Raw genomic sequence first — 20,000 nt, 5'->3', positions numbered from 1 at the left:
TTGTTTGGCAGTTTCTTATTGATAAAGCTATGGAATATTGCTGCATAATATCCGTTAACACTTCATTAAAAATGTGTTGTAAAATTAGTTACAAAGAAGTGTGTAAATAAGAATTATATATTTAACTCTGTGTTATGTGAATGGTCCCGCTTTTAGGATGAGTACACAGATGCCCTCGCTAAACTCCACACCACAGTCTCCAAAGCTTTCAGAATAAACCCGGATATTAAGTTTGAAGTGTTCATCCATAAAGTGGACGGTCTGTCAGATGATCACAGAATAGAAACACAAAGGGACATCCATCAGCGAGCCAATGACAATCTGGCAGACGACGGCCTGGAAAATATCCATCTTAGGTGGGTAGTTTGAGATGTGCAGAACTCAAGGCAGGGTTCGAAATTAACTCATGTCCGTAAGTCCGAGACTAGTAAAAAACGTGTTGGACTAGTGAACTCTCTATAGTGAAAATCCAGAAATCAATCTTGAATTGGTAAAGATTTTTAGCAAGATTTGTCTGAGTCTCTTAGATGTTTGAACTTATGGTTGATTACCTGCATGGTCAACCGTTTGCATGACTATGACAGCCTGATCTTCCTAACACATGGAGTGTGTTCGAGAACGCCGTTCTTCGAACGTGCACAAATTGTCAAATTCCTGCCGATCCCAAATGCTGAGTACACATCACGAGAACGTGTTCTAGGTGCAAGAATTGCAAGTAGTGTGGTCTGAGAACATGCACGTTTGTGCCCACATTTTCTCGACATTCGTGACTCTAACACAGTAGTTCATAACACTATAGCTCATGACTTGGTCAATCGAGTGAATTGTTTTTACTTTATTGATAAAATTTCGAACTCTTTTGACTTTAAGATCTGAGCACCAAAACAACAGGAACGTCGATCTCGAATTCACTTATGGACATTTATAAAAGGATAAACTCGGAGGTTAATATTGTATGCTTCTGAAGATCTTGAATGCGAAATAAAATATGGTGGTCTCTTTTTCTTCTATAGGTGTCAGAAATTGAATTGTTTGCAACTGTGATGTGTTTGATTTGATTAAATACTATTGAATAAAATGAAGATCATTTTATTATATACTGGACGGACTAGTGAAATGCTTTGCTGACTAGTGAACATCAACAGTTACTAGTCCGCACGGAATAGTGCTTGAAAAAGTTAATTTCGAACCCTGCAAGGGACTCAAAATCTTGAATTAAGACCAAAGAGAAAGTAATAGCTAGTTTATGGATATTGGTAAAATTTCGGTGTTGATTTCAAATGGTTAAAATAAAAAGCTAAACTTTCCTAGACAATACAGTTTTCATTTTCATTTGATAATAGCTGTATAATTTAGGTAATAGAAGAATTTGTTTTTCAGTTTTTCCCTAACAAGTATTTATGACCATTCCATCTTTGAGGCATTTAGTAAAGTGGTACAGAAGTTAATTCCTCAGCTACCCGTAATGGAGAACTTACTTAATATACTCATCTCTGTAAGTATATAATGGAGAATTTACTTAAGGGGACTGATTCACAATTTTCCTCAAAATTTTGTTTTTCACTGTTATTGATCAAAATCTACTGTCTAATGTGTTTAAAATATTTCACATAAAAATTATGGTTATTCATTATCACAGAAGCTCATTTTAGAGAGTTTATTATTTGTTTTGTAAACAAAGATTGCGGTATGTTTTTGATTACGAAATTTTCAAAAGAAATAGATATCGATCTAAGTTTATTATATCTTTCACATTTCAAGCATTCTTTGGGTAAGATGTGTCATCTAAAAGTTAAAATTTGTGAGTATGCAAAATTAAGATGCTTTATATTACAAAATTACCATTTCACTGGTCTGTTTGTATACATGAAAAGACTTGAGTCTTTGTTTACATAACACAGATTTAAGGCTAAAATATTGCTTTTATTCTTATGTTCAGAAGGTCAAAATTTTGGCTGTCAGCATTAAATCAGTTATGTATATTCAAAAATCGTGAACCAGTCCCTTTAATATACTCTTCTCTGCAAGTATTATAATGGAGATTTAAGAATTTACTTAATATACTCATCTCTGTAATAATAATATACAAATCTCTGGTCTTCAACTGTTTCATCTCTGTAATAATAATATACAAATCTCTGTAATAATAATATACAAATCCCTGGTCTTCAACTGTTCCATCTAGTGAAGTTGCTCATGTAAAACAACATTCTATAATATTGTATGTACTTTTCTAATTATGTATACCGTATATCAGGTTTTTTCCGCAAATCAGAACCTAAAATAGTGTATTAAATTTACGTGAATCAAATTTTCACTATTTCAAAGTCATCGTGAAAATATAATTCAAGATTAATTAAACTTATAAAAGAAACCAGCTTGTGAAAGTATAACTCTAAATTTTTAATGCAATACATTCAGTCGGTGAAACGATTTACATGATTTCTGAGTTACTGATCACACAACGATTTTGCACTTATCTATACATTCAAGTAAATAAGCGACTCACTGCTGTATGTGACCGTAATAATCCACCCCAAGGCATTACCCTATCTATTGTACCTGTATTAAACGACCACCTGTCTAACGCGACCAACGGACGGGATTTTTACAACATTTTCGTGTGATTTCACGAAATTTTACCTTTATTCAATGACTGTACATTTATTGATTATAACGCGATTCCTACTTTCGATTTCAGTCAAGCATGACTATTCTGGGAATTATCATACCTAACACTTTCGTTTTAAAACGCACAGGTAATAGTTCGGCTGTGATCTTGTTTAGTCGACACACTGACTCATACCCAAGCTATCAACTGGTTAACGTATAATCAACACAGGGTCGGATGAGGTTAATTAACAAAACCCGAGTTGTTGTTTATTTAATAAAATCAAGAATCGGGGAATCAAAGCCGTTGTTTTCATAGTTGTGAATTTCGACAGACTTGGAAATGCGTGAGGTAGATCGTCCGTATAACTTTATCATAAAAGCTAACTTTGTATCAAATTTACGCGAATTTATTTTCCGCGATTTGGAAATCGTCGTGAACAAAGCAGAAATTGGATACACGCTGAAAAAACTTGATATACGGTATAATGCAGGGCCACGTTGTGAAAGTAAACCTCGGATTAAATTGTATTATGTTGTTGAGATTGAAGGATTTTATTATTCAACTTTTGTTTCAGAATTCGGGTCTGGAGAAGGCCTTCCTGTTTGATGTGGTATGTAAGATCTACCTTGCGACGGACAGCTCTGCTGTAGACATGCAGTCCTATGAACTCTGCTGTGATATGATCGATGTTGTAATTGACCTGTCCGCAATATATGGGTAAATTTATTTCACTGTATAAGTGGTGTTTTTAGCGAGACAAAAATTTAGTGATTTTCCATTAAATTATGGGTATGTATATTTAGTGAGAGCTAATTTTAAGGACTTTATATAATTCCAAGGAAGATGGCTATTACCTCCGATATGGAATAAATTGTTAGTGATACTCAATTTTAGCAACCTTGTCACTCTCGCTAATAAAGCCAAAATTAAATCCTTGCCAAAATTCATGTCCAAATATCTGTGTAGCTTTTGCTTTAAGTGCTTTTGGTTTATGATGAACTCTACCAGAAAGAAAAAGAAAATTCTTCTGAAGCTCTGCTGCATCTCTGTAACATCATTTTTAAAAAAAAAACTAAGAAATTTACTACCTTTTAGCATCTACATACACATGATCTGAGACTTTTTATATTCAGCTGAATTGTACTAAGTCTATATGATTCTTGAAATTTACCTGCTGTACAGTATAATGTTTTTCTGATGAGTAAATGCTTTTTTTTATGTCAGTCAAAGGGACGATGCAGCATTTGATGAAAAGACACGATCCACCATTAAACTGAACAATGGAACGATTCTGTATCTTCGGGAAGTAAACAAATATCTGGCTTTAGTCTGTATACTTAGAGAGGATAGCTTTGAAAAACAAGGTACAATATATAAAGTGTAGTGTACATGTATATAAAGTGTAGTGTACATGTATATAAAGTGTAGTGTAGTGTACGCGTATAGAAAGTGTAGTGTACATGTATATAAAGTGTAGTGTACATGTATATAAAGTGTAGTGTACATGTATATAAAGTGTAGTGTAGTGTACGTGTATATAGTGTACGTGTATATAAAGTGTAGTGTACATGTATATAAAGTGCAGTGTACGCATATATAAAGTGCAGTGTACGCGTATATAAAGTGCAGTGTACGCTTATATAAAGTGTAGTGTACGCGTATATAAAGTGCAGTGTACGCGTTTATAAAGTACAGTGTACGCGTATATAAAGTGTAGTGTATATAAAGTGTAGTGTATGTGTATATAAAGTGTAGTGTATGTGTATATAAAGTGTAGTGTATATAAAGTGCAGTGTACGTGTATATAAAGTGCAGTGTACGTGTATATAAAGTGTAGTGTACGTGTATATAAAGTGTAGTGTACGCGTATATAAAGTGTAGTGTACGTGTATATAAAGTGTAGTGTATATAAAGTGTAGTGTACTTGTATATAAAGTGCAGTGTACGTGTATATAAAGTGAATTGTACGTGTATATAAAGTGCAGTGTACGCGTATATAAAGTGTAGTGTACGCGTATATAAAGTGTAGTGTACGCGTATATAAAGCGTAGTGTACGCGTATATGAAGCGTAGTGTACGCGTATATAAAGTGTAGTGTACGTGTATATAAAGTGCAGTGTATGTGTATATAAAGTGTAGTGTACAGACTTACATTTTGAAGCAATTTTCTTTGATTAACAGCAGGGATTGACTTGGACAATTTTTCTGTCACTTTAAGAATTATGAAAACAAAATCTGATATTATTCGAATATCAACAATGTTTTGAACTACATTTTTTTTTAACCTTTCCAGCAGTAGATTCAAGACAAACACTAAATGCATAGATGTGATGACAGTAATCTGATAACGATTTTAGTAACGGTGATCAGGGTTTTTTTAAGGTCATGATTTCAAGGGCCTGGGCCTTTCCAATTGGGGAAAAATAGCGATATTTGCTTGAAATTGGGAAAAATGTTTCATACAAAGAAATAGGGAGAAAAACAATCCAGAGCGCTTTAAGGTATAATTGGGCTCCTTCTGACTTTCAACAAATTCAAAGCTTACCTCATTCAAATAAGCAGAGGCCAAAAATTTAGGTTTACAGAACAATTATGAAGCAAGAATTGTAATTTGATGGCCTGTGAAGAAGATTTAAACATTTATGAACAATAAGGCTACCCTGCTTGATTTGTTTTCATTGTTTGGGAAATTCGTAGCATTAATTGAGAAAAATGCCTGCTATTTAGCATTGGGAATAGGCCCCCACCCCCCGCAAACCCTTAAAAAAAAATTTCCTGGTGATATTATGTGGATAGATGTTTATCAATGTAAATGATTATTTAATCTACTGTCATGGATTGAGTGTAAATAGCTATTTTTGTGCACATACTGTATGGATCTATGGTAATCCATGATCAAAGATTTCTTTCTTCCATTTTAGGAGTAATAGATTACAACTTCATGTGTTTCCAACAAGCCATTAAGGAAGTGTTCGACGTTAAAACTGCAGACTCCACCAAGTTGGCTATTAGTACATCGGGGGACTATAGCCATGCTAATGGCTCAGTGAATTAGTATATATTAGTATATAGGGGGAATCACCTCACTAATGGCTCAGTGAATTGACCCAGTCTTACCTCTGTAGAAGAAATCCAAAGTGGAAAGCACATTAAAATGGCTGCCATGGGAGAATCAGCCATGATTGTGTCACCTAATAGAGGCTGAAACGGGTCACTTTTGAGTGTTTTTGCCTCGATACATGGATGAACTTTAGCTGTGTTGCATGACTACTCGTCAAACAACTGAACCACATCTGCTGTGATATATATCGCCATGCTTCATGAAAATTCAATTTGATTTTGACAACTGTTGCTTAGGCTGAAGTCACTCGGTTTAACCATTGTACATATAGTGATGTATCCTCTTTACTTTTGTTTTGTTCGTAAACACATGAATTTCATTTTCAGAAACGTATTTCTTGTTGATATTTACTGCTGCAAGTACATGTATAAAATGTCGTCTCTAGGTGCAATATTATCATACCAGTAAATCTGTCTTGTATGTGTACATTAATGTAATTTATATCCTTGATTTAAAGTTCAGAAAGAGACTGGGAGTAGTACTTATACAAATGACTTTAGTTTGTGTTCCTTTGGGAAACATTTTATAAGATGTTTTGATTATAAGTAGATCGATAACTTCACAACTTTAGGTATGGAACAATTTAAACATTTCCATCGTTTCTCATTCACAGCTGTTATACCTGTACATGTTTGGAGTATCTTGAATTGCATTTCATTTCTCAAATTCGGCATATTTTGGTTAAAGACCAATAATTGATTTCTTTGATCGGTTTTAACTACAATTTTTTTTCTCGTAAATTTATTGAGATTTTAATATTGCAGAAACTCTAAATGCTTCCCATACCCATTTATCCATTCATGCATTTTAAGTATGTATTTAACAAAAACATTGTTTCTAACATTATTTACTCAATCATGTTGAATATTTTCAAAGTGAGGGAGAGAAAGAGAGAGACAGACAGAGAGATGTTTTGAAATATTGATGGTCAGACTGTTCTGAACTTCTGATGCATGTAATAAGTTCTTGAACAAGTACCTCATATAATATTGAGTGCTAAGTTCTCACTGTCACATACAGATGTACATTTCACTATGATTCTCATTGTTACACACAGATGTACATTTCACTATAGTGCATGTGTGATTGTTATTTATTCAGCATGTTAATTTTTTAAACCGTATGGTTTGAAGAGATGAAGTTGATATGATAAGTAAAGTAATAAAAATCATCTTTAGTTTTGTGTAGTCTGATTAGAATACATTTCCCATTGCAGTTGTGTAAAATGAACACATGAATCTTGATAGATATGGTGTCTATTTTAATGGCAGAAATTTCAATGCAATTAAATGTAAATATAGAAGAAAATTAATTTTTGAAAATACATTAGTGTATGAACTGCACTGCTTCACACGAGCTTACTGTTCACGAAGTGTTCACACAATTCTAAGTACACCAGTGTGAGACATCACAGCTTACAGTTCACGAAGTGTTCACACGATTCTAAGTACACCAGTGTGAGGCTTCACAGCTCACTGTTCACGAAGTGTTCACACAATTCTAAGTACACCAGTGTGAGACATCACAGCTCACTGTTCACGAAGTGTTCATACAATTCTAAGTACACCAGGGTGAGACTTCACAGCTCACTGTTCACACAATTCTAAGTACACCAGTGTGAGATGTCACAGCTCACTGTTCACGAAGTGTTCACACAATTCTAAGTACACCAGTGTGAGACTTCACAGCTCACTGTTCACGAAGAGTTCACGCAATTCTAAGTACACCAGTGTGAGGCATCACAGCTTACTGTTCACGAAGAGTTCACACAATTCTAAGTACACCAGTGTGAGGCATCACAGCTTACTGTTCACGAAGAGTTCATACAATTTTAAGTACACCAGTGTGAGGCATCACAGCTTACTGTTCACACAATTCTAAGTACACCAGTGTGAGACTTCACAGCTCACTGTTCACACAATTCTAAGTACACCAGTGTGAGACGTCACAGCTTACTGTTCACACAATTCTAAGTACACCAGTGTGAGACGTTACAGCTTACTGTTCATGAAGAATTCACACAATTCTAAGTACACCAGTGTGAGGCATCACAGTTTATGCCCTCGTGTATTTTTTGGGACAGTATTTAAAAATATAAAAAAAAAAAAAATAAAAATTAGTCCCGTTTACTTTCTCGCAAAATGTAGAATTCCTGCACAGATTCACTATCGTGACTTGTCTCCTTCTTCTTCTCACTAACTGAATGGATGAGTGAATAACGGCGGAGATGATAAGCAGAATGCCAATAACATGGATTAATAATCCAAGGTTTGTCTGAAATAATACAATACTTACTTACTTAATCCTCTTCGTGCTAGGAAGCACATAAGGCCTTCACTGAGGATCGCCATCTCTGTCTGTCTGCTGCCATGTTCTGAATCCGGCCCCAAGTCCATCCACACTCCTTCATCTCTTTCTCTACTGATCGCCGCCATGTTTCCTTTGGTCTCCCTCTATTTCTCTTTCCTGCTGGTGTCCATCTCATGGCGATCTTTGGGATTGATGTTGCTCCCATCCTGTGGACATGTCCGATCCATTTCCATCGTCTCATCTTGATCATCTCAGATATTGGTGATGTTGACGTTCTCTGATATAGATCTTTGTTGCTGATGGTGTTGGGCCAGAAGACCTTCAGAATCCGTTGTAGGCATTTGGTCTGGAAGACATCCAGTCTGTGGACAATACCTTTGGTCACCTTCCACGACTCGGCACCATATAGGAGTACTCCAATGATGTTACTCTTGAATATCTTGATCTTGGTCTTGATGCTGATGGCTGTTGACTTCCAGATGTTCCTCAGGCTTGCGAAGGCTGCTCTTGCTTTGGCTATTCTGCTCTCTACATCAGATGTTGAATCCCCATCGGCTGTGATCTTACTGCCGAGATAAACAAACTCTGAGACTTCCTCTACTACGTTGTTCCCAATATTCACTTCTCTTTCTGTTTTGTTGTTAACTTTCATGATCTTCGTCTTTCCGGTGTTGATGTTGAGACCTATCTGGCTGCCGTAGTCTGTCAAGTCGGTTGTCTTCCCTTGGATGTGTTAGAAACGATGAGCCAGGAGTACAATGTCATCTGCGAAGTCTAGATCTTCTAGAGACTTTTCAAATGTCCAAAACAATCCCCTGTTGTTCTGACTGGTTGTCTTCTTCATCACCCAGTCAATACACATCACAAAAAGTAGGGGAGATAGTAAACATCCCTGTCTCACTCCAGTCTGTAGTGGGAAGCTATTCGTGAGGTTTGTGCCACAGATCACTCTGGCCTGGAAGTCCTGATAGAGCATCTTGATGATGGATATGATCTTGTCTGGTATTCCGTAGTATGCCATGAGCTTCCACATTGCAGGTCGATGGATACTGTCAAATGCCTTGGCGAAGTCTATGAAATTGGTATATACTGTGGTGTTCCATTCGTTACTCTGTTCCATAATCTGTCTCAATGTGAAGATATGATCTGTGCATGACCTTCCTCTCCGAAACCCTGCCTGCTCATTCCGTAGGAGAGGGTCCACCATGTCTGTTATTCTGTTCAAGATGACTGCAGAGGACCTTGCTTGTGATAGATAGTAGCATGATTCCCCTCCAGTTGTTGGTGTCTGTCAGGTCTCCTTTCTTGGGCAGTGTAACGTACCCGGGCGGGAGGTTATGAATTTAATATTTATTTGTAAGGCAGTGAATTTATAATCAATAACGAGCTTCCGTGTCGTCGTGAGAGAGACGAGTGAGAGAGAGAAAACGTAACTATGAGTAAAAGTTCAACAATAATTTATTATAACAAAGTAGATATTCTAACCATTCATAAACTCACACAAATCCTTGTCGTCTTGTGTTGTTACTTGAATTGGCAAGAAACTAGCCTATGTATCATTAAATATAGAATAAAGGGGGGGGGGGGTTGGGTTAAATCATACTGGTAATGACTGGCACCCAAATTAGCTACGTATATAAAATATTTATATGGAACTCTGACAATTTCAATCAGTAGTGATCTCCACTTACTGTGGCACTGGATTCCTCAAAATAATGCGTCCGTGCATCAAGCTCAACGGACCCCGAATGACAGATTGTCGCTGTTTATATAGGCTTTGGGGCGGATCTTGTAGGGCACCAATGACGTCGTAATCAATCTGACGTCATATTGGTAACTTACCCAAACCGGAAATGGTGCATCCCCAATCATAAAGTGTAGGAAAACGGGAACAATGAATTTAAAGTGGAATAAAGTGGGCATCATCGCTTCTAACGGGTATAACAACTTATTAGACGCCGCCAATAAGTATACGGAGGTAAGTAGTGTTCAATTTAATGGCGAACAACTGCATAAATCGGTAAATCAGCGTAACTTCATATCAATGTAAACAAAACATGTCGGATATCGATCCCGACCACGTGTTATTCAAAGAAACACATGTGCCGTACACGAACTAAATACGTTGCAAATCATAGCGGCAATTGAATACAATGGGAAACAACCATTGAAATATTCTCCGTACTGCAGCTTGTAAAATAATGCTATGCAATATATAATGACAGGTCACAGCTGTCACAGGCAGCTTCACAATCAGGCCAATTTTCCATTGGCTGGGTGCTGTCTCTGTCTCCCAGATGTTCTGCAGGATATCCGTCAGTACTCTTGGTGTTACCACGTCCTCTGCTTTCAGCATCTCTGCATGTACCTGGTCACATCCCGGTGCTTTTCCATTTTTGAGGGTCCTGATGGCTTTGGTGGCCTCTTCCAGTGTTGGTTTATCAGTGTTTATATCCAGGACTTCATCCGAAGGGCTGATCTCTGCTTCTGTTGATGGGTCCTCTCTGTTGAGCACTCGTTCAAAGTGTTCCTTCCAACATGTTAGCTCCTCTTCCGTACAGCTTGTCAGTTCCCCAGCCTGTTTCCTGACTGGTGTTTCTGCATTCTTGAAGCCTCTGCTGAGAGATTTAGAGATACGGTATAATGTGCCCATATCCTTTCTAGCAGCTGCATCCTCTGCATCAGTAGCTAACCTCTCGATGTAGTCCTTCTTGTCCTTCTTTGCGCTCTTCTTGACCTCTTTGTCCTGTTGAGAATATGTTCTCTTCAAGCCCTCCTTCAGCCTTGGTGACTTAGTTGACAGAAGCTTGCTCTTCGTATCTTTTCTCCTCGCAATCATATCCCAGGTCTTGGCTGATATCCATTCTTCTTTCTTCTCAACCCAAGTGCCTCCTGTCCTACTTCCATCATCACTGTGTTGAAGTCATCTAGGTCGAGTTGCTGTTGATCTTGTAGCACCTCGAATCTGCTCCTGACTTTCAGCTGGAATGCTCTCATTATCACTGGATCTTTCAGTTTCTGTACATCAAGAAGCAGTGATCGTTGTTCCCCTTTCTTGGCTTTCCTCAACTTCAGTTTCAGCTTTGTCAGGATAAGAGAATGGTCACTTCCAGCATCAGCTCCCCGTAAAACTCTTACATCTTGTAGTGTCCCTCTCCATCTCTTGTTTATCAGGACATGGTCTATCTGATTCCTGGTCTGTCCATCTGGCGATGTCCACGTCCATTTGTGGATGTTCTTGTGCTGGAAGATGGTGCCTCCAATGACCAGGTTATTGTCCTCGCAGAAGTTGACAAGTCTGCTTCCATTGTCATTGATGATACCACATCCTTGTTTTCCCATCACCCGTTCTTTTCCTTCGTTGTTTGTCCCAACTTTTGCATTGAGATCTCCTAATAGCAGAAGCACGTCGTGGACTGGTGTCTCTTCCACTGTCTTCTGAAGTTGGTCGTAGAATGCCTCTTTCTCTTCCTCCTCGGAGTCTTCTATAGGAGAGTAGCAGATAATGACTGTCAGCTTGGCATACTTTGAGTGAAATCTTGAAGTCAGAATTCTGTCACTCACTGGCTTCCATCCAATCATGCATCTACTGAGTCTTCTGTTGGTTATAAGACCTACTCCTCTGCTATGATGGTCATCCTTCCTTCCTGAATAAATGATGGTATGTCCCGTAGCTAGCTTCCGGGATCTACTTCCAGTCCACCTCGTTTCGCAAACTCCTAGCATCTCGATGTTATTCAACTCCATCTCCTTGATGACTTGTGCTAGCCTTCCTGTTTGGTAGAGGGTGCGTACGTTCCAGCATCCAACTCTGCATACGTCTTTAGGGGTGAGAACGTCTGCCGTCTGGATGTCAGTGTCCTGTCGGCTTTGGCTGTCATCCGTCATGGATCCAGTATCCTGGGTAGCGTCTATCCTCTCCCCAGTTCCAAGTTCCTCAGTGTTGGTTTCTGTAGCGGGTTTGGTTTTTTACATGGCATGGTTGCTGGCCCTGCGCACAACCCTCCTCCTTTCTCATCCGGGCTTGGGACCGGCCATGGCGGAGTTGAAATAATACAATATTCCCAGTTTACAAAAATAACTGAAGTTCATACCCCCCTCCCCTAATAATAAAGTAATTATAAAAACCAAAAGATTTTGTCATTTATTTCTCCGGGAGTGGAAAAAATTATTGCTTCTTTTATCGTTTAGAACATTTTTCTAAAGATATCACGATTTACCTTAAATTTGAGAATTTAAAGCTGTATGGTCCGAATTACAATATTTTTTTCCATCTCGTAAAAACGCTATTCAATCATCGCACGTATGTAGTTATGAGGCTGTATGATATATATCATACATTATTTCATCTGTTTTAACCAAAATTATTTGATTTTTATCAAAATCGATGTTTACAAATAATAGCGCCACCCTGTCATTTCAAGTGACAGTCACGTGACCAGTTCAACCTTTCAGATCATCGGTGGTATTGTCTGCGTAAAGATGTGTGTTTTGTTTCAATAGTACCGTGTCATAAGTTCAATAGTAATAAAAATATTAAATACCTCTTAGTAATTCGTTGTTTTACGCTCTTTCAGCCTTAAAACTAGACAGTTGCGTATGAGTTAATACATCATGTTGGGATTCCCCTGACACGCGTGGGTCTATTTATAGACGTCTAACACTGTATGATTTATATATGTACCACCCTATACTTACTTTCTGAATAATATTCTCACTGTTTTCGTTTACATGCAGATGTCTTCAAGCTTCAAGTTAATAACTTTTTAAAGTAATTAATCTGCTTTAAAGTAATTATGTACAAAAATAATACATGAACATCGGGTCATACAGCTTTAAAAATATAACTGAATTAATGTTGATAGCTAAACTTTTTACCTTTTAGCCTTAAATCTGTGTTATGTAAACAAAGACTCGAGTCTTTTCATGTATACAAACAACCCAGTAAAATGTTAATTTTGTAATATAAAACATCTTAATTTTGCATACTCATAAATTTGAACTTTTAGATGACACATTTTACCCAAAGAATGCTTGAAATGTGAAAGATATAATGTTGCAGGGGTGGTGGTTTGTAAATGTAGAAATAACCAACTCCTGGCTCAGGGTTCACAATGCAGTCATTTATTGCATGGTAAAACGAATGATGATGATAACGATGATTACAATGTCGATTACAAAATGTCCATTATAAAAAATGGCCCTAAAAGACAAAATAGTAACAATGAATATCACAGCGATTTACAATCAATAGAGAGTACATTTCAACCTGAAGAATTATCTCCCTTAATTCAACTATAGTAAAATATACTTTACTCAAATATTTACAGTTGCATTACAAATAATGTAACACTATGAAATTACATGTTTTAAATATAATAAAAGGTAATATCTTATAATTACCTATCTATGGGACAAGTATGGCATGCCAAATTCACAAAAATGAGCTAAACATAGTTTCACAGTTGATAAACTAGGTTTATCGACTGTAAACTATGATTTACGAACTGTAAACTATAGTTAACGATTCGTTAACTATAGTTTTTATCCGTAAAACTATATTTAACGGTTGTAAACTATAGTTTACAAATGCTAATCCAAGTTTATCTGTCTTTAAATAAACGTTAACAATAGATTTTGCTGATAAATACAGATTCACATTTGTAAACTATAATTTACATTCGTTAACTATAGTTCACAATTGTTAATCCTAGTTTCACAAATTGTGATACTATATTTATCAGACTTGTAAACATTAGTTTACAATCGTGAAACCGTATTTATCAGATAAACTATGTTTTGCAATCGCTAATGATTGTTTTCATTGTTAATTATAGTTTACGCTTGTGAAACATAGATTATCTGTTAAGTATGGTTTACAGATGTGAAATATAGATTAACGTCGTGAAATATAGATTAACGTCGTTAACTATAGTTTACGGTCCGTAAACTATAGTTTACAGTCGATAAACCTAGTTTATCAACTGTGAAACTATGTTTAGCTCATTTTTGTGAATTTGACGTGCCATAGACAAGGCCCAATGCATGCAAACACCAAAATGCTGCCTGGATGTTTCTAATCTATTTATAACAAATATATCATTACAGTACTATATACACTATAATAACTATAGATATAATATAAGCATATACTGAGAGGAAATAACTTTAAATTGATATTTATTGTTCTTCATAATACTTAAACTTTCACTCTTCTCTCAAACAGTGATATTAGTTATATATACATATTATGAAGATAAATGTTAATAAAATTAGTACTTACTGTCAGGTCTGGATTTGAAGGTCTAATAATGTCTTTGTCAAAACCAAAATGTCAAATCAGCACAAAGATACCAAAACTGCTTAAAAGCAAGCCACGACCAACCTGACCAAAAGCTCTCTAGATTCTAACTGAATAAAACTCAGTTCTACAGCCAATGAAAATAGCAAGACTTGTGAACCTTTTCACTCACCTATTACACTAAGTAAATAAAGGGGTGGATCTGGGAATTTGACTTAAATCTTAAAATGCGCTTTTAATTCCATATGCACTATTCATGTTTATTAAAATATGGTGTCATATAATATATACAAGTTAAAACACACTGTTACAATAATAAACTTATATCGACTTTTGAAAATTTCGTAGATAATAACATACCGCAATCTTTGTTTACAAAACAAATAATATACTCTCTAAAATGAGCTGTGATAATTTATATCATTAATTTTTATGTGAAATCTTTTAAACACAGTAGATTTTGATCATTAAATGTGAAAAACAAAATTTTGGAGAAAATCGCTAAGTTCCTTTGTTTCATTATATGAAATTTGTGTGTCAGTACGTTGTTTTGCTGAATTGTAAAATCGGGTGACTGAAATAATCGTTAACCCTACGTATTTGGTTTTGCTGAATCACCTACTGAAATAACCAATCAAAATGAAGAGGCGGAGTTTAAAATCTGGGCTATAAATTCGAGGACACTGGTCAGTCCCGTCATTCTGGACCAAGATGTTCACCTGCAAGATCTGCGGTAAGTCTTTTCAGTAAAATAACACCTTTTGCGTCATAAGAGAAGTGCCCATGAAGGGCAAACGTTTGCATGCAATAAGTGTAGAAAATGATTTAAAAGAAAAGAAGATTGCAAAAAACATGAAGAAAATTGTGGTCAACCTTGGGAGGCATACAGATGTCCTCTATGTGAAAAGCTCTGTCACCGCTCACGGTTTGAAGTGGCACATGTCCCATCATCAAACGTCCTGCGTCTGATCATGACTATTGCTCCCCAAAACAACCCCGTTTAGAATATTCAAACCCGGGTCCCTCCTCCTATCGTTGCCCTCATTGTGAGGATAGGTTTGAAAATAGGAGAGAATTATATTTACACCAGATGCAGGAACATTTTCAAGTGGGGGTCAGTTACAAGACACGCCCTGGGGGGAGGGAGAAGCACCTTGGGAGGATCCCGACGAAACGAACGAACGACTCAAACACATGTATGAAGCCAACGCTCCCCTCATCTTACAACCCAATGCCCCTGGTCCGAATATTTCCACCTTTAATTTTCCCGCCACGAATGACGTAGACGGAGATCAAATCACGCTGGCAGCCGACCTTATTTTTGATCGACAAGAACACGCCTTTAAAGTAATTCCACCCTCCTGTGATGTCATCAGATTTTGCAAAATCGATTATTTATTTAGATTTATGCATGATAGGAACATAAATTTTGTTGGAGTCTTTTCCTATAGTTATTGTAAAAAATCTTGTTAAAAATAAAATATTTCAAAAGTGTAAATTATAGATGAATAATCAATGATACGTTTCAAAATATTGAATCCAAGGGTAATAACTCTGTTTCTATTGATTTCTTTATCAAGTCTATTATGCGATGATTTCCTTTATTTTTTACATACATTTTGTATATTTTTGTGAAGATACAGTTTCATGAAATTGTGATGAATGTTACTATATCGTCATACCAGTTTTTATGAGATTTTGATAACGCTGTTTAAGGAAAATTGCAATTTTCTGACGGTGATATATGATTCAGATTATGTACGTCTCACATCTTAAAAAGTGTGATGACCTATGTATTTTATTTGATAATTTGTTATTTTTAACTCTAATGAATGGAAATAAATACACATTTTAAACTTGTATCAGATAAAACTCCGAGTATGGATCTACATGTACCTTAAATTAAATTTGTCTTTCGGGGTAATTTTGAGACATAGGGAAACGGGGGAGTATAGATATTTCAGACCTTTTTATAACGACACGGTCTTAGACCAACCTCTTTACATTTCCAGACGTCGCGACCTACGGACTTTAGTGTTACGACTGAGACGCATGGACCTCTTCACCCTCCTCCTCCTCCTCCAACAACGCCCCGATACTAAATGGGTCCCCTTGTTGGTCACCAATTTTAGATTTACCGTCTTTCACAGGTTTTATCCCATCGGTGATTAAAATTTACACGGGACCCTCCCCGATTACGTCAGAAATAACCAAAATTTGGTAGCGTTAGAAATAAATGATAGAACGGGTAAATCTTATCAGGATCATTTTTGCGCCTTTCGCTGTTTGGCCTTACATCAGTGATATGACGTAAAAAACTTGGAGGGTAGAGCCAAACAATTATTCGAAAAATGGGGAGAGTTTAAAAGTGTAGAGAATTTTCAGGGGATAGAGTATAGGGAACTCCCCGAGTTCGAATCGTTTTTCGAAATTAATGTCGAAGTGTATGCCCTCGATGCAGGTGGTCACGTGGGGTCCGTCTACAAATCCAGAGGTCGATACGAGGACACCGTGTACCTCCACCTGTATCAAGGTCATTTTTCCTACATTTAAAATTTTAGCCTTTTTGCCAAGAAATTCCAATGTAAATTTTGTGACAAGCTATGGGACCATCATGGTCATTTCATTTGTCAGGACGCCGCCGCGGTGGCCGAGAGGTTAAAGCGTTTAGCCCCGCATGCGGAAGGCTGGAGCTCGAATCCCGGCCGCAACAGACTTCAGTCGTTAAAACAGGTAGTGACAGTTCCATCGCCAAACGTTCGGCATCGGGTGTGAATGTCACGGGTCCTCGGAGATGACCTTAAAAACGGATGACCCGTGTCACAGAAGGTGTGGCACGTTACAAACCCTCCAAAACCATCTTTGAGAAACTGTATTATTTTGGCATCAATGTTAGAGACCAAGTCTATCCTTGGTTTATCGTATATGATTTTGAAGCCCTCTTGCATAAAGTTGAAGGTCAGAGGTCAGAAAAGGTAGAATGGACCCAATAACACCTGCCCATTAGCGTATACTCTGTAGTAACGTCCCGGGATTTCACAACAATGGGGACGAATTAGTGGAAGAAATGGTAGGCTACATGAAAGAAATTGCTGAAAAAATGAAAGGTTTAGCTAAACATCGTTGGGGTAGGGAATGACAAGAATTGAAAAATACTGTACCAAATTTTTAATCATAGTGAAGAAAAACCTACAGGTCAAAAGAAGTGGGATATACAATTTGGTATCTCTCAAGAAGAGTGGAATACAATTAATAAAAGGATACAAAATTACAGTGGCTACAATATCGTATAAATCATAAAAGAGGTATAGCGCTTTTGCTGACGAAACGGCCGACTCAGAAATCTAAAGGGAAAACACTGGTTTCCAAAAATAGACTGGTGTGTTATTTTTAAATATAAGCCCAACGTGTTTTATGTTTCGTTAACCAAGATAAATTACTGCCGCAGTTTAACATTACTGACATTTATATAAGTAGTTCTTTAATGAATAAACCATGTTCCTATGTGGAATGATGAACAGTACAATATTTTCATAGGTGCATTCATATCAACAATCCTTTTACATATAGCATTACTTAGCTCACTGTATTTTTCTGCCATGGCTGCAGCACCTTTAATATATTTCATCAGTTCATTTGCCTTTGGTTGATAATTCGAGTCTTTAGCTTTGCCTAAATATCATATAACAGTTGCTACATGAGTTTTTATGTTTACTTTTGAGAAGTCAAACTGTATAACAGTTATTTTCCTCCCTTGACCTATTTTTATTACATGCTGTGCATTTGTGCCCCTTTTCTTGTAGTATTTGTTTAGCTTTTCGTCAGCCACATTACGGTTTGAAAACCCTGTGCACACAGGAACAGCTTAGTGTAAACAAACGGAACTACAGTGATCTCGGTATAAATTACTTTTCTTTAAGTCGTAACATGCAAATATTGAAAGTTATGATGAAAATTACTAATATTTGTTAAAATATATGTATCACATTTATAACCCCCCCCCCCCCCCCCCCAAGAAAACAACCCCCCCCCCCCCCAAAAATAGATTGGGAAAATATTGGACTTGAACTCGGAATGTTTGGTTTATGTGTTAGATAACCAAACACCTAAATCACTAGGCCACCCTGGCATGTAAGTTTAAAAGTTTAACGTTTGACAGGCTGCTAAATCTCAGGGTAAATTTTGAGAACGATTTTTTCAGATTTTAGCCATTTTCAACCAGAGGGCCACCTTAAACAAAATTTCTTCAAATGGACTTATGTACAGTCATACTCAATTAAAACAATTTCAGTGTTTTATTTCTGGTTTAGGGTGGACTTTTGCAACAGTTTGCAATTATTTTTTTTATGCCCATTACGTTACATCTACTATATAATCACGATGATGTTTATGCATATCAAATAAAGATACTATCAACATATAGATATCTTTATTGAGTAATTTGGGTGAACACAAGTATAAACTGACATTGTACAGCAGAATATTTGTAAAAAATGATTTTCAAGAAAAAAGTATTTATGTAGGCGAAATTGCATACCAAGTGCGCTATACTCCTTTTAGTCACAAATTTATTTTTGTTCAAAATAAAGAAAATAGACAACGATTTATGTTCGTTTTGTGCAAAAGAAAAGGAATCAATAGAGCATGTTTTGTATGACTGTGAAAATGTTGTTTTATTTTTCAAGAATGTGCAGTCATGGTTTAGGGATTTTTTTCCAGTAAATATTGTTGTTGATAAAAAAAAAAACCTTTTTGCTGGGTAGCTCAGAAAATTAAATGATCAATTTGATTAATTATTATTTAAAGTACTTTGTGTATTGTTGCAAATGTAGAGGCAATCCGCCTTTGTTAAATAACTTTGTTACCACTTGGACAAATGTGTACAAAGTAGAAAGGCATTTAGCATGCAAAAATGACTATGCAGATGTTTTTGAGAAGAAATGGAATACATTTCATAAATTAAAAGATTTATAGATTTTAGATCATCCAGAATATGTAATTGTATACATTAGCCTATGTATATCATCGAAAGTTATTATCAATGTCATAACAGTACATTTGTTATACATTTGAAACCTTTAGTTTGTGACAACCTATCAGATTAACATTATCTTGTATAGTGTACATATGATAAGCCAGAGTAATTTCATTCCTTTCTAATTCTCTTCCTTTTTTCCTATCTTTGAATGAATGCCTATTGGAGTGGATGTGTGAGTAAATGATAGATAAAATACCCTGTACCCCCTTGTCAGGTGGGTTTGTAAGGGCATGATGTTAAAACCCTGACTGTCATAACGTGAATAAATGTTGTGTGAACCTGGGGAAAAAAAAAAAAAAAAAAAAAAAAAAAAAAGAGTTGAAAAATAGGGTGATGGAGCAGTCCTTCATAATCTATGTCTGGAAATTGACTTTCAGCTTCGGACACTTCTAGCAATTAAAATGCACTTAGGTGACACTGCTGTTCGCTTCAAATAAGTGATTTGACTGTTAAACTAACTCTCTATCACTATTAATGCTATATTACTTACCATTTAGGTATAAAAATCCCAAAATGAAAACAGGGCACTACATTTTCCGTTCAAATGAAGATTTTCATGTCACAATATTTTATCTCCTGGAATTGAAGAGTTCCTATAGTCTGCTTTATCTAGTTA

At 36.3% G+C, this 20,000-nt stretch overlaps 3 protein-coding genes across 4 annotated transcripts in view; 1 reads left to right on the top strand and 2 right to left on the bottom strand.

Annotated features, from left to right (window-relative positions):
- Positions 1-6,912, top strand: part of LOC125646209 (ras-related GTP-binding protein C-like) — a 14,855-nt gene extending 7,943 nt beyond the window's left edge. For both annotated transcript variants that reach the window (XM_056141740.1, XM_056141739.1), the window contains exons 5-9: positions 157-356; positions 1,381-1,495; positions 3,189-3,331; positions 3,839-3,978; positions 5,536-6,912. In XM_056141740.1, the coding sequence (XP_055997715.1) occupies positions 157-356; positions 1,381-1,495; positions 3,189-3,331; positions 3,839-3,978; positions 5,536-5,669 (732 nt within the window). In that variant the 3' untranslated portion in view covers positions 5,670-6,912. The remainder of the gene's footprint in view (positions 1-156; positions 357-1,380; positions 1,496-3,188; positions 3,332-3,838; positions 3,979-5,535) is intronic.
- Positions 6,913-8,049: 1,137 nt separating this feature from the next.
- On the bottom strand, positions 8,050-8,697 carry LOC125647026 (uncharacterized). The gene has a single exon (XM_048873723.2). The coding sequence runs from the start codon at positions 8,695-8,697 to the stop codon at positions 8,050-8,052; it is 648 nt and encodes a 215-aa protein (XP_048729680.2).
- A 2,183-nt stretch (positions 8,698-10,880) lies between these two features.
- Positions 10,881-11,933, bottom strand: LOC125647025 (craniofacial development protein 2-like). The gene has a single exon (XM_048873722.2). The coding sequence runs from the start codon at positions 11,931-11,933 to the stop codon at positions 10,881-10,883; it is 1,053 nt and encodes a 350-aa protein (XP_048729679.2).
- Positions 11,934-20,000: the final 8,067 nt, after the last annotated feature.

Source organism: Ostrea edulis, chromosome 6 (assembly GCF_947568905.1).
Source record: "Ostrea edulis chromosome 6, xbOstEdul1.1, whole genome shotgun sequence".
NCBI classification, from domain to species: domain Eukaryota; kingdom Metazoa; phylum Mollusca; class Bivalvia; order Ostreida; family Ostreidae; genus Ostrea; species Ostrea edulis.
Note: the sequence above shows the minus strand (reverse complement) of the source record. Positions and strands in the feature narration are given on the sequence as shown.